At 45.7% G+C, this 15196-nt stretch overlaps 3 protein-coding genes across 3 annotated transcripts; 1 reads left to right on the forward strand and 2 right to left on the reverse strand.

Moving 5' to 3' along the window:
• Nucleotides 1–241: 241 nt before the first annotated feature.
• LOC134290848 (uncharacterized protein K02A2.6-like) lies at nucleotides 242–1692 on the reverse strand. The gene is made up of 2 exons (XM_062858056.1): nucleotides 438–1692; nucleotides 242–369 (listed from the first exon to the last, which is right to left on the reverse strand). Exons 1-2 carry the CDS (start codon nucleotides 1690–1692, stop codon nucleotides 242–244), a joined length of 1383 nt encoding a protein of 460 aa, XP_062714040.1.
• Nucleotides 1693–3940: 2248 nt separating this feature from the next.
• Nucleotides 3941–5337, reverse strand: LOC115269022 (uncharacterized). Its single transcript, XM_062858057.1, has 2 exons — nucleotides 5259–5337; nucleotides 3941–5195 (listed from the first exon to the last, which is right to left on the reverse strand). Exons 1-2 carry the CDS (start codon nucleotides 5285–5287, stop codon nucleotides 3941–3943), a joined length of 1284 nt encoding a protein of 427 aa, XP_062714041.1. The 5' UTR covers nucleotides 5288–5337.
• A 921-nt stretch (nucleotides 5338–6258) lies between these two features.
• LOC134290425 (uncharacterized) lies at nucleotides 6259–11535 on the forward strand. Its single transcript, XM_062857566.1, has one exon. It carries the CDS (start codon nucleotides 6259–6261, stop codon nucleotides 11533–11535), a length of 5277 nt encoding a protein of 1758 aa, XP_062713550.1.
• Nucleotides 11536–15196: the final 3661 nt, after the last annotated feature.

Consider the following 15196-nt stretch of genomic DNA (forward strand, 5'->3'; position numbering starts at 1 on the left):
CGTCTGTGTGAACCAAATTTAGACCAATGACTGAATGACATATTTTTCCCGCCTGCTTATTATCTATTTGCATTCTGAAATTCACAGTCCTTCATTATCTCCTTACATTATTCGTTAGTCCTACTCTTTTAAAAAATACTCAGTCTGATAAACGATAAATATTGATTTATTTTTTTACTAATTTGCTTTATCATTATTTTATTTTATACTACATAATGCAATCGTTATTTATCAAACACAACTATCCAAATATTGTATAAAGAAGCATGTCCTTAAATTTAGAAGGTTTCTTCAATTCACGAGTTGACCTCCTTGGTTCGTCATCCATAGTGGAATGCAGATCTCGTTTATCATCCGAATTCAAACCACCTGTATATGTCAAATAACGTATAAGAAAAATCCTAGAAAGTATTAAAGTATAATCAAATATAACTCACGATTTAATCTGTTTTCTTCGTTATTCTGTGTAGAGCTCTGTCCTTGTTCGTTCAAATGTTCGTTGGCCGATAGTAACTCCGTTGCAGATTCATTGAAGGTTTCTGGCACTCGCTTAGCGTCTTGCACATTCCTCGAAAACTGAACGCCTCTATCACTGCAAACGACTATTTTGGCACCATCTCGTGCCACTACAGTATACTTATCTGCACCAAACGTGGAATCACTTTTGCATCGTTTTGCCCTGCTTAAAATGACTGTATCACCAACCACAATATCAGACGGCTTTGCTCCTCTCTTTTCATCTGCATATAGCTTACTTTCCAGTTTTGAAAGCGCATCTTTTTCTCGAATTTCCGTACGATCCAAATTATTTTCGTGGTTGTCCCAGAGGTAGGGAAAGGTGCCACGAAACTTCCATCCTACTAACAACTCGAAAGGAGTTACCCCTAGGCGAGAGAGCGGTCTGACTTTATTATGCATATGTACATATTTGTCCAAAGCAGATTTCCAGTTGACTTTGTCGATTCTCGAAGCAGCAAGTGCTTCCTTTATTCCCCTATTTTGCCTCTCCACTGCTCCGTTTGATTGGGCACTTAGAGGAATAGATTTCCATATCTTGATACCCTTATCCTCCCATGTCTTGATGAATTTCTCGCTCTGGAATGGTGGCCCGTTGTCGCTTTGGATAGCTAACGGATATCCCCATACCTCGAATATACGGCTCAAAGCAAGATTTGTAGCGTCAGCATCCATTGTTCTCATTTCGATGACGTAGAGGTATCTCGAATAAGTATCGACCACCACCAAGAACTCTCCATAACCAAACTGTTTATCCGTAAAAAAATCAATTTGGAGGATTTCCCACGGCCCATTTGGAAGAGTTCGAGTCGACAATGGAATTGGTGGGTTTTTACGAGATAAGAGAAGACATGTTTCGCACTTTTTGACAAATTCGTCGGCTTCTCTGGTCATTCCAGGCCACCAAAAGTATTCGCGGAGAATACGCTTCATGGAAATTGCTCCCATATGGCCCTGATGAGCTGAACGTAAAGCCTTGCGTCGCAGACTTCCAGGTAGCACAACTTTGTTATCTTTAAATATCAAAGGACCCAGTAGTCTAAGATGTCTAGCTTCAGATTCAAATCTTCGCAATCCTTGATCCCATCGTCCGGATATCAAGGCATCCCTTACTTTTTGAAGCTCTTGATCAGCTTCTGCATCGATGGTAATTTCTTCCCATGAAATTTCCATCATGCCCACGTCAAGAAAATAGAGCAAGTGTTTCTCATGCGTATCATCAAACGGTTCTGTTCTTGAAGGGTGAATCTAAAATTTAAAAATTTGTCTATATTGAATATCCTTTAAACAAATGTTTGTAAATTACCAGTCTTGATACAGCGTCTGCAATGTTCATGTTCCCTGGTATACTTTTAACATCAAAATCGTAAGGCTGTAAACGTAAAGCCCATGCTTCAGCGCGGGATATAGCGCGTTTACCGATTCTGTGCTGCCCGTTGAAGATAAATACGTTTGCTTCTGCGTCTGTTCTCACAGTAAAATGCTTACTGGTGAGGTACATTGAAAACTTTTCAATTCCCCACACAATTGCTAACGCCTCTTTATGGGTATGTGGATACCTTTGCTCTGAATCTGAAAGGGCTTTAGACGAACACGCTATTATTCTGGCTTTGGATAGACTATCGTACTGGACCAAGACGGCTCCCAGCGCATAAGGAGAAGCATCGACGAATAACTCGGTTTCATCGTCTCGACTGTAATAGCCAAGAATTTCAATCGCCTTCAACGCCTGTTCTTTGAGATAGTTGAACTCACATTCTAAATCATCATCCCAATAAAACTGATCCGATTTTGCCAAATCTCTCAAGTTCTTAGTCTTGTCTGCCCTGTGGTATATGAATTTCTCGACAAAAGTGATAAGGCCGAGGAAGCTTTTTACTTCTGCTAAACACTGTGGCCTTCGGAAGTTCTTGATTGTGCTCACTTTTTCAGATTCAATACTCCATCCTTCCGATGACAGTGTAAATCCGAGAAAATCCACCGAAGATTGCGAAAATTTACATTTCGTTTGATTTATTCTGACGTTGTGATTTTCGAACCGACGCATGACTGAAATAAAAAAAACAAGCTGAAGACCTACATACAAAAGTACAATAATAAATTTACCCTCTTGAAGGTTTTTGTCATGTTCCTCTTGAGTCTCGCCGAATACGAGCACATCATCCAAATAATTAACTACTCCTTCACAACCAGCAAGGATATCGGTTTGCATTATCTCCTGAAAAATGTCGGGAGCATTGCATAACCCGAAAGGCAGACGGCAATAACGGTACATCGTATCTCCAGCGAAAAAATTGGTTAAATGACGGGAATCTTCTGCGATCGGCACGTGGTGAAATGCGCTTGTCAGGTCTATAGTCGAAAAATACTTTGCTCCGTGTAGTTCCATGATTATAGATTCGAAAGTTGGCATCTTGAATGGCGTTCGAAATATGCACTTATTAGGGCCACGTAGATCAATCACTAAACGAATGTCGTCCTTTCCTTTCGGAACTACTAACAAGGAAGAACAGAACGACCGGTCCATAGAATCCGTCACCTTCTCAATAATTCCTGACGAAAGAAGTTCCTGTAGTATGCTTTTGGTTTTATCTTTGAACGCTGGAGGAATGTGCGTGAAAATGTTCCGAGCTGGAGCTATGTCCTTATTGTAACGTAGGCTTACTGGCGCAATGTTAAACATTGGAAACTTCTCGGATGATAGGCAATCAATTTTGTTGATATTCAGTTCACATGGCCAACTCGCATTATCTACTACTGGAACATTTAGTCCAACTACCAGAACACTATACCTTGAAGCCGTATTGAAGCCCAACAGCGATCTTGTTTCGTTCACCACGTAAAACTTTTCAGTCAATACCGGACGGTCATCCGATATGAACAAGTTTGCACTGAATGTAGCAATAACTTGGATTGTAGTGCTTGAAGCATAACCTTTCAAAGGTTTATCCGTAGAATATTTCAAATCAAAAATGTTCTCAGAACTAGTGAGAATTTTATCAAAACATGCTTTCGTAAGGGTGTTAACCTGGGCCCCAGAGTCAATAAAGAATAGAACCTCCACACCTGCTACTTTAGCTATTATGAATGCGTCCTTTTCAGACTGAGGCTTGATTGAAGGTATTTCAATTTGATCAACTTTGAACGTACCTCTGTTCGTATCGTTATCAACAGTTGCTGGGACCAGATTTGATTGGGTCTTGAGATCTTGATTTGTAACTACAACAACCGGAGTCTGATATTCCTGCAAATTGAAATCTCTCTTGTAATTAAACTCTGTTTTACATAATCATTTGTATTAAAACAAAACAAAATGCGTTTAGTATTCGTAATTATCTAATGATATTTTGTTTTATTTCAGTTTATAATTAATTGTTATCGATACGCTGATTGCTTTATCCTCAAATTATATAATTTATCAAAATTATTCATCTTTAGCTGAATCCTGTACCTGTGTCATCGCTTGTGTCGCTTCCTGGGCTTCATTCTCCATTTTCGCCAGTACCGCTATCTTCCGTGGCGGTTGATCGTCACTAGTGTCACTCGAGCGCTTCTGTCCAGATCTGTTTTGTATAAAACGTTCCGTACATGCGCGAGCAATATGCCCTACGCGATTGCATACTCGGCACACTTTGTCAGAAACAGGACATTGTAGTGGGGAATGAAAAACACTTCTGCACCTCCAGCAAAATTTTGTACGTGACGCATCCTGACCGCGTGGCTCAAACCGTCCTCTCCCGTTGCCGCGAAATTGTTGGTAAGCACCGCGGCCACGAGTGTGTTGCGTGTAACTGGTTCCCTGATGTGAAACTGCGGCAACAACGGCGGGTTGCAGTGCTATTTGTTTACGTTGGAATTCTGCTTCGTTGAGCTTCTCGATCTCACTGTCTCGAACCATATCAATGAGATCTTTCATAGATCCCTGTTTGGTCCAATTCCGATATGCTAGAGAACGCACGGCACTATCATTGGTTCCCTTCGTGATAGTTCTTGTAATCGCCTCCATCTCCTCTTCATTACTGTACTCACACAACTTGGCAGCTACACCGATACGACGTACGAATGGGATGTTCTCTTCATCTGGCGACTGGATTATGTTCATCATTTTGCTTCGTTGGGATAGTAGGTATGCTCTTGACCCGTAATAGTTGTCAAGACGAGCGATGGCATTCGAATACGGGGCTGTCTTTTCATCTGGCATGCTCGGTTCCGAAACCGTACCATTGAAGATCTCCAGCAGTCCTGCTCCAGCCTTGATTTTAAAAATCCCCATTTTCGTCCGCTCATCGGTAGTGCTGATTAGGTTCAGTGATGTGTCTAAAATCTCCTTCCAGCGCAGGTATGCTTGTTTGTCCACTTCGAATTCTCCTTCAGAGGGTTTACACTCCGGCACATTCAGCGTACTCATTGAGAGGTTCGTTACCGAAGCCATCATCAATGATTCACTTGCAGTAACGGGCCGCTCGGTGCGAATTGCGCTGGACTGAGCTTGCGGAAAATGCTCTTCGAATTCCGTTACCGATGGCGAACCGAGATTTACGCTGTTTTCCATTTCTTGGAGTTTCGCTTTCAGGGAATTGATCTCTGCAATGGAAGCTTCTAGCTCTTTTTGTAGCTTTTTTCTCGAAGCCGACTTCTCGCCAGCTCCAGAACATTTTTTCGGATCCGTACGGTCGTTGCTAAAATGCATTGATTTACTAAATTGATTATTTTCATCTCGAAATGAACATTTCAGGACTTACCCGTTTCTCTTCAACTTTCTAGTTTCCATTATCGCAAATGTAAAATCGAAATATCATGCCAAAAGAAACTACTTTTTCCTCGCTGCCGAAAAGTGAACGTGGATGTACTCGTTTTTTTTTTTTTTCACTCAACTAGTATCAACAAACTCGTATCCAAGCAACTGTAAGCTCTACAACCATGTCGCTGAGAAACGACGCAAAGCGTCGCGGCTACAAATTACACTGAAAGTAAAACATCCGTTAACCTGCTATCTTTTGTCATTCATTTATATTTAACAATGACTGCGTTTATTTTATTTTTTTTTTCTATTTATTTCTATTTTATTTCAAAAATTTGATAATATTGCTCAAATAAATGTAAATTACGCACAATATCTATATTGCACAATATTATCTGTTTTGCAAAACATTCATGCTTTTTCAAATCAATAATGTTTTCAACTTAATTCTTGCTACGCTTTTACTTCAGTGTCCTATCTGAGCAGTTTTTTTCCATAACAGCAAATGTCAAATCATTGCAGTTTTGTCTATCATAGAAACGTGTTATTGTGGTTCTGCCCTTTTCCGTCAGAAACCAATGACTTTCATCTCCGCCCATTTCCGTCGGAGACTACTTTTATTTCAATTTTCAATGACTATCTGTCTTTGTCCATCAGAAGTCAAAAATTTTCATCTCCGCCCATTTCCGTCGGAGACTACTTCTATTCAAATTTTGAATGGCTATCTACCTTTGTCCATCAGAAGCCTTATAGTTGAATTTCGCTTTCGGATTCCCTTTTTTTTACCAACTACGCCATTGTAGTAATCTGATGAAACCTAGGATGAAACTATCGTTAAATGAAACTATATGTTTCATCTTTCAAGACGCTTTACGGTAAGCGTCTGTGTGAACCAAATTTAGACCAATGACTGAATGACATATTTTTCCCGCCTGCTTATTATCTATTTGCATTCTGAAATTCACAGTCCTTCATTATCTCCTTACAAGTGGGAAACGGCAATGGATGACGCAACAAGGAAGGAGTTTGAGAAAGCCGTTCGGCAGCGTGCCCAAGTGAAAATGAAGCTGGTGAGGATTAACCGTACACTGGCCAGTAACCAGGAAATCGGCTTGGCCCAACTGAGCGTGCTTTCCAAAAAGCTCTCCGCTACCGACGCCGAGTTCAGCCAAATCCACACCCAGATAGTGGGACTAGTACCGGATGAAGCGATCGAGGAACAAGAGAAGGAGTATGGAGACTACGAAGACATGTACTACGCCGCCTCCAACGTTGTCGAAGCACTGATTTTGGCAGCGAAAACAGCGAGTTCTCCAGCAACTCCGGTAAGTACAGCAGCGCCTCAAGTGATTATCCAGCAACAACCACTGAAGGCGCCGATTCCGACGTTCGATGGGACCTACGCCGCCTGGCCCAAGTTCAAGGCGATCTTCCAAGATCTCATGGACAACTCGGGGGATAGTGACGCCATAAAGCTCTATCACCTCGACAAGGCGCTCATCGGCGAGGCAGCTGGTGCACTGGATACGAAGGTCCTTAGCGATGGTGACTATGACTACGCTTGGGATATTTTGACCGACCGCTTCGAGAATCAACGTGTCATCGTGGAGACTCACATCCGTGGGTTGCTGTCCCTCAGGAAGATGACCTCCGAGACGCACAAGGAACTGCGAGCGCTCCTGAACGAAGCCACTCGCCATGTAGAAAGTCTTCGTTACCTCGACCAAAACATGACTGGACTATCGGAACACATCATCGTGTATCTGATTGTCTCCGCGCTGGACAAGTCAACCCGAAAGGCCTGGGAAGGTGGCCAGAAGAAAGGAGAGCTTCCCAAGTACTCTCAAACCATCGACTTCCTGAAGTCCAGGTGCCAGATCCTGGAAAACTGCGAAGCAGCCGTCCATCCAGCGAATCCCAAGGAGAAGCCGAAGCAGCTCCAGCCGCTTCCGAAGAATCCACCCCAGAAGAGCCATGCAGTTTCCGCTACGGTATCGCAAGCCTGCGAAATCTGTGGCGATCCCCATCGAAATGTTCAGTGCACAGCATTGGAAAAGCTGAACCCCTCCCAGAAGCAAGAAAAGGTCCGAGCTGCAGGAGTATGCTTCAACTGCCTGCGTAAAGGGCACCGCTCCAGAGAGTGTCCTTCCGATAAGACGTGTCGTAAGTGCCAACGCCGGCATCACACCCTGCTCCATGCTGATGGAGCACCCAGTCAAGATTCGAAGTCCAACGTTTCCCTTCCCGCGGAGTCAGTGGTAAGCCTACCGCCGGTTCCGTCTGTTCCGGCTCAACCGCAGTCGGCGCAGAAGAATGCTCCCGTGGACCCGCCCGTGTCCACCACTTGCTCATCGAACTTCGCCCAGTCGTCCAAGACGGTACTGCTGCTTACCGCAGTGGTGCAAGCATTTGACAAAAAGAACCGTCCGCATCCATGCCGTGTCCTGCTGGACAGCGGCTCCCAGGTAAATTTCGTCACCGAAGAACTGGCCAATCGCCTTGATCTCCCAAAACAACCAGCCAACGTCCCGATTACTGGCATCAACGCCTTGCGCACCCTGGCTCGCGACAAGGTAACCCTGAAGATCAAGTCTCGAGTTTCTAGCTTCCAGGCCAGCCTCGAGTGTCTGGTAACGCCGAGAGTGACGGGCACGATTCCGTCGTCCAAAATCGACGTTGCCCAGTGGGAGATCCCCGATGGAGTGGTTCTAGCCGACCCAGAGTTCCACACACCAGACAAGGTGGACCTACTGATCGGCGCAGAACTTTTCTTCGACATTTTGAAGCCAAGCCAGCTGAATCTAGCGGACAACCTTCCGCTCCTGCGAGACACATACTTTGGGTGGATCGTATCTGGTGTCATCGTTGAACCGCTAGTATCCAACGTGTCGCTGCAAGCCAGTCATGCCTCCGTGAACGACATCGAGCGAATGATGCAGCAGTTCTGGCAAATCGAAGAAGTGCCCGATGTACCCAAGCTTTCGACCGAAGAGTTGGCATGCGAAGCCCACTTCCTTTCCACGTACCAGCGAGACGAGAATGGAAGGTTTATCGTGCAGCTACCGTTCAAGGAAAACATCGACCAGCTAGACGACTGTCGCGCTCTGGCACTCAAGAGGTTCCTGATGCTGGAGAAACGACTCGCCCGCAACCCGGAATTGCAGGCACAGTATGTGGAGTTCCTTCGAGAGTACGAAGCTCTTGGACACTGCCACGAAGTCCGTGAAGCCGAAGACCCTCCAAACCAGCCATCGTACTACATGCCGCACCACGCGGTATTACGGCCGTCAAGCTCGAGCACGAAATGCCGTGTTGTATTTGACGCCAGCGCCAAGTCGTCGCCATCCGAGCTGTCCCTGAACGAAGTGCTACAGGTAGGACCCGTAGTACAGAACGACTTGCATTTCATCGTCCTGCGGTTCCGGAAGTACAAGATTGCCTTCTCCGGAGATGTTTCCAAAATGTACCGCCAAGTTCTACACGCGATGCAAGACCGGCGTTTCCTGCGGATCTTCTGGAGACCCCACCCGTCGCAACCGCTGCGGGTCTTGGAGCTATGTACCGTTACCTACGGTACAGCATCGGCACCATTCCTAGCCACACGGTGCTTGGTGCAACTGGTGGAAGAAGACGGCGATGCCTACCCAATCGCCTCTCGCATCGTGAAGGAAGAAACGTATATGGACGACGTGCTTTCCGGTGCAGACTCGGTGGAAGAAGCCATCGAGGCCCAACGACAACTCCAGCAGCTACTCCAGCAAGGAGGGTTCCCGATCCACAAGTGGTGCTCGAACTCCGAGGAATTTCTCGAGCACATTCCCGAAGAAGACCGTGAGAAAAAGTTGCCAATGGAAGAAAGAGGAGTGAACGAGGCCATCAAAGTGCTCGGTCTGCTCTGGGACCCGGGTGCCGACACCTTGTTCATCGCCAACCATCCGAAGCCGTCAGCTGAAGCTGATCAACGAGTGACGAAAAGAAAGATGTATTCGGAGATCGCCAAGTTCTTCGATCCTCTGGGCCTGGTGTCGCCGGTAATAGTGTTGGCGAAGCTCCTGGCTCAGCGACTTTGGCAGTTGAAGACCGGCTGGGACGATCCGGTCGACGAAGTCACGGCGCAAGAGTGGCACGAATTGCAAACCTCGCTGTCACATTTGCACCACATCGACATTCCAAGATGCGTAACATTCGACGGAGTGATTGCATACGAGCTGCATGGGTTCTCCGATGCCTCAACCGTGGCGTACGGGGCCTGTATCTACCTGCGAAGTCTCTTTGCCGACGGCTCTGCGAAGTTACGACTCCTCACCAGCAAATCGAAGTTGGCTCCGCTGCATGACCTTTCCATTCCTCGGAAGGAGTTGTGTGCAGCACTCCTGCTCTCCCGGTTGGTGCTGAAGGTGCTACCAGCCCTGGATATGACGTTCCGGGAAATTGTGCTGTGGTGCGACAGTACGATTGTCCTAGCCTGGATAAGGAAGCCGCTCAACCAGCTACAGCTGTTCGTACGAAACCGAATAGCTGTCATCCAAGAAAGCACTAATGCCTACCGATGGGAGTACATCCGATCTCTACGAAACCCAGCTGACATCGTGTCCCGAGGCCAACTACCCGAAACGCTGAAGACCAACAGCCTCTGGTGGAATGGGCCCGATTTTCTCCATAGAGTGGTGTACGACATCGACTTGCCCGAACTCGTCCCAGATGATCAGCTACCCGAAATGAAAGGAGTGATAGCCAACCCGGCTGTAAGTATCGAACCATTTCCCTTTTTCTCCAAGTTCAGCAGTTTTCGGGCCATCCAGCGTATCATGGGGTACGTTCTGCGGTTCATTCGGAACTGCCAAAGACTTCGGATCCAGCGCGAAACAAGCCGGCACTTGACCGTCAGCGAATTGCGTCGTTCCACTGAAGCGATTATCCACGTAGTCCAACTCGTTCATTTGGCGGACGAGATTCAGCGAGTTAGCACCAACGAACCCTGTAAGAGACTCGCCAACCTCCGTCCGATCTACTCCGATGGTCTCCTGCGAGTGGGTGGCCGTCTGGATCGTTCCCAGCTACCTTTCGAGAGTCGGCACCCCATCATCCTGCCGGACAGGGATCCGGTGATACGTCTGTTGGTTCGGCAGATGCATGTCGAGCTGCTTCATATCGGGCAGACCGGCCTGATGAATGCCATGCGCCAACGATACTGGCTCCTGAACGCTCGCCCTACCATTCGATCGATCACTCGGAAGTGTGTCACATGCTTTCGAGTCAACCCAAGCAATACCAGCCAGTTAATGGGTAATTTGCCCGCCGCCAGAGTTGTACCCTCACCTCCCTTTGCCGTCACCGGTGTGGATTACGCCGGCCCGTTCACCATCAAGCAAGGAGCGCGTCGTCCAGCGTTGATCAAAGCGTATGTATCCGTCTACGTGTGCATGACTACCAAGGCCGTGCACCTAGAAGCCGTATCCGATCTGAGTACCGATGCCTTCCTGGCGTCGCTGAAACGTTTTATCGGACGACGAGGAATGATTCAGCAGCTACACTCGGACAACGCGACCAATTTCCGAGGTGCGCACAACGAGATGAACGAGCTCTTCCGTCAGTTTCAAGATCAGCAGTCCGTGGCGACCATCGAGGATTTCTGTCGCAGCCGCGAAATCGAATGGCATTTCATCCCACCCGACGCACCGGAGTTCGGCGGCCTCTGGGAGGCCGCGGTTAAATCTGCGAAAACCCACCTCAAGCGCATCGTCGGTAACGTCAAGCTAACGTTCGAAGAACTAACCACCGTCTTGGTCGAAATCGAGGCGGTATTGAACTCCCGCCCACTGTTCACCATCTCCAACGATCCTGCGGACCCGCTGGTGATCACACCTGCCCACTATTTGATCGGCCGTCCGCTCACAGCCTTGCCCGAACCTTCATTAGAAGACGTTCAAGCAACCCGCTTGAATCGATGGCAGCACCTCCAGCTCATGCGCGAGCACTTCTGGCGCGCATGGAGCCGGGAATACCTGAACACGTTACACCCAAGAAAGAAGAACCTTCGAACTGTGCCGAACATCCGGAAGGGAATGGTGGTTCTGCTCCACGATCGAAATCAGCCTCCGCTGGTTTGGAAGATGGGTCGCATAGCAGCGGTCTACCCCGGCGACGACGGCTTAGTCCGAGCTGTTGACGTGTTTACAGGAGGAGCTACTTTCCGTCGCCCCATTAACAAGATTTCCGTGCTACCCATTGAGGACAACGAGGGTGTTCCTGACGCAGTAGTTCATAAGGACTGTTGAGTGCCCTCAACGGGGGGAGTATGTTCCGTCTCCCGACAGAAGCGAGAACCACTGCACTGCCGCCACTCGCATAACAGTCCCATCTTTGCAGGGTTTCCTATTCACATGGGACTGTTTTGCGAGTGGGGGCAGTGCAAGCAAGCAAACCTGAAAACCCTACACCCAATCAGCGTGCGCCACGCGTCCGCTACCCAGTTCGACACAGCGAACGTATGTCGCTTCGTTTTTCCTCACCGACCTCCAACCAACAGCAGCCGCAACGGTTGCATCAGACAAGTTTCAACCGCACTACCGATCGGTCGCGTCACAGCCGCAGCAGTGAAAGTTAAAATTACAAAATTAATGTAGAAGTGAAGAAGAGAAATAAATCTAATGTGTAAGCGTAGCCGTTCCGTGTTCTGGTTTTCTCCACCCTAGAAAAGTTGGCCCTTGCCAAATCCCCTTCCGCGAGAGTGATCCTCCCGTCGCGAAGTGTTCCGCCGTGTTTGCCCCCGCAAAATTGACCATACAGTCCGCTGCTTTTCGACCCACCCCGCTGGGCTCGAACAGTGAGTTCTCTCCACCCAACTTCGGGGTTGCGTGCGTCAAGCCAATTTTGAGTTGATGGAATCGATGTTTTTGTTGGGTTGTTCCCGCTTGCTTCCATGTGAAAAAATACCTAATTTTAAGTTTTTTCCACCCAACCGAAATTTTGACTAGGTTGTATTCACTCAAATCGGCACCAACATTTCAAAAGGGCGTAACTGTATTTTGAAACAAATCCCTCTTTCACATCTGTGGATCGTATTTCAATGCCGCCATGCAAATCACCGCCAGTACAGGAAAGAAGAGCCATTTCTCTGTCTAGTAATGTTTGTGAATTTCATGGGAAACTTAAAATATGACCCACAGATGTGAAAAAGTGGTTTGTTTCAAAATGCAGTTACGCCCTTTTGAAATGTTGGTGCCGAAATTTGAGTACTGTGCTAGAAACTCAGTGTTGGCTTGGCGCACGAAACTGCAAAAGTTGGGCTGTTTCTCTCTTCACTCTCTGACAACAACAGAAAGAGCGCATGAAATAGGAGATGAAAAAGAATTCAAAATTGAGTTTAAAAGTACCTGTGTATACAAAAACTCAAATCAATCGGTTTGAAATTGACTTAGTTATAGGTATAGCGGCAAGTGCCCAAAATAGGTACACCTGCCCAAATGGTACAAGACCCTATCAATCAAATTTAATTGGACTAAATTTCGGCATACAAGCAATATTCCGTTGAAAATTTTCGGTTTTGTTTAGCGATTTTTTTTTGTTTTATTTTCAGTTTTTTTTTCTCTATTTCACTTAAAATAATGATGTTTTAATCATAAAAACAATATTTCTGTCCAGTTCCTCGAGCTTGCCTTGCTCTCAAAAAATGCACACTTCGTTTTCGAGTTCATTATCCAGCTATTATTATGTGCAGCACCCATCACGATGGTACGAAAAAATCACTTTCGATTTCTTTTTCTTTTCTCTTAAGTCACTCGAGGAACATGTTCAGGGTGGTGGGGGGCAAACAAAAAAAGAATAGACCAACAAAAATGTCAGTTTTCAATAACTTTCATTTAGCGATCCTTGCCTTTGATTTTGATGATCGATGCTGCTGCGTCAGCTGAACTATTGTGTTGTGATTTTGTTTGTTTTTTTTGCTGTAGTTGGTGTGTGTGGGATTGGATCCAGATGAATTTTGTTGGTGTGATTGTGGTGTGATGTCAACCAATTAGTGTTGCCGATGATGTTAAGGCGGATTTGAGTTTCTTGCTTCCAGACAAACACGTCGCAAAACTGAAATATTGACACGTTAAACTGAACTGAAAATTGGAGTTGAAAGCGATTTTTTTTGTTTCTGTTCCGCTCAAACTGTTTCAGATTATTACCTATGCAAAGTTTTCGCGCGGTTGAGTCTTTTTTTCTATCTCACGACGATCCTTCAAATCAGTTTATCTAAAACAAACCTGACTGTTCGTTTGATCTTCGCACAATTTGTGCACTTTTATGGATCTTTGTTTTGCTTTTATAGTTTCGTTATTAATTTGCTTCTTCTGAGCGGCTTTCCGCTCTTTTTTCTTCTGTTTCTTGTTTCTTGATTTCCTATTTTGATTTAACATGTTTAACATGTTATGTTGTTTCCGTTTTCTGTTCTTTCTTTTGGTTTCTTCCACTGTCTTATACTGCCGTTTGACAACTTATTCGCATTGTTTTGTTTTCGACCACAGTACTTTAGCACCGGTTACTGTGTCGCGTCTCTTTTCTGTACATGTATTTGTGTATCACTGCTCTCACTTCAACACTTCCGACCGTCCATGCTTCGTTTCCTTTCGCTAGACTTTCAAATTCAATAAGTTACATTTGTTTTATTGGCTAAGGGTTTATTCGACATCGCTTCAACTTCTGCTGCTCATCAACATTCGATACTTCTTCTCCTTGTGTTCAATTTTTTTCTACTATTCTCGACCACTCATAGTTTTTCGCGCGCAACAATTTCTCATGTTTTTTGCTGTGTATAATAAACATTCCGTTTTTACAGACTCACTTGCACTTCTCGGCAGGATAGTCTTTCCTCGTGTTTCGGGAAAGAAATATCGCTTCCGTTTGAGTTTTCTCATCCATACGCAAACATTTGCATCCAACTACCTACTTCGCTAAAAACTATATTTTCAGAGTCGTGTTCAACTGTTCCCTACTGTCGGGGAACAACTCTCTATTGTTGTCCATTTTTTGTTTTGTTGCTTTTGTTCCATTCCGGTATGGGCAAGGTTGTGTTCAAATTGATTTACCTAAGGACCTTTTTCGGAGTTTTCCTACAATTTCAACGTCCTAATTCGTGTTTCGTTCTATACCGTTCCATTCGGTTCTTATTTGATCCTGAGGCAAACTAAGCCAGAGCTTTGGTGTATAGGGGGTATGTTGGCTTCTGCAGTTTCATATTTCTTACCTTATTGACAGAGGGGATAAAGAACGCCCAAGCAACAAATCAAACATCGATTAGTTTTGAAGTGGTTGTGGCAACCATCATAATGATTACTAGAATGTTGCTAGAATCTATCGAAGCTGGAACAGTCCCCAACAGGCAGGAGAAGACATGATTTTGCATAAATGTGCTCATTCTGCGAATGGAGTGACGTGATAAAAGTCGGAGTCGTACATCGAGGTGAAAAATCTCGACACGAAAGAGGTGACTGTTCGGTCGGATGTTATTAAAAACAAAGTTACAGTTTTGGGATAGTCAGATGCTAAGATCATTCTCATATTCAATGTGGATCCAGCAAATCGAACATTAACTGACTATACTCGGGCACAGTTGAAGGCTCTTCCTGATATTGAGAGGTTCAGGCTTGCTACTCAAAGTTTGGTTAAAGACCCAGAGAAGGTGACAGCTGTCCCTGAGCCAACGGATTGGACCGAGCAGGATTACGCCAACTACTTGAATGCTAATCCAAAATTTGAACGTTGCGACATTTCAATGGCAGCGGGACATGCCCTCCAGTTTTGGAAGTGGTACTCAGGGGCTGAAGCCGTTTGCAAAGAGCAGATATACTCGTCTTACCATGGTGTGTTCAGTTACGCTGAAATAAACGGATCTAAAATCCTTCCAAACACTCTGTGTAATGCAGCTGTGGAGGAAGCAAGCTCCTCTGCCAG

This window comes from Aedes albopictus, chromosome 3 (genome assembly GCF_035046485.1).
Source record: "Aedes albopictus strain Foshan chromosome 3, AalbF5, whole genome shotgun sequence".
NCBI classification, from domain to species: Eukaryota; Metazoa; Arthropoda; class Insecta; order Diptera; family Culicidae; genus Aedes; species Aedes albopictus.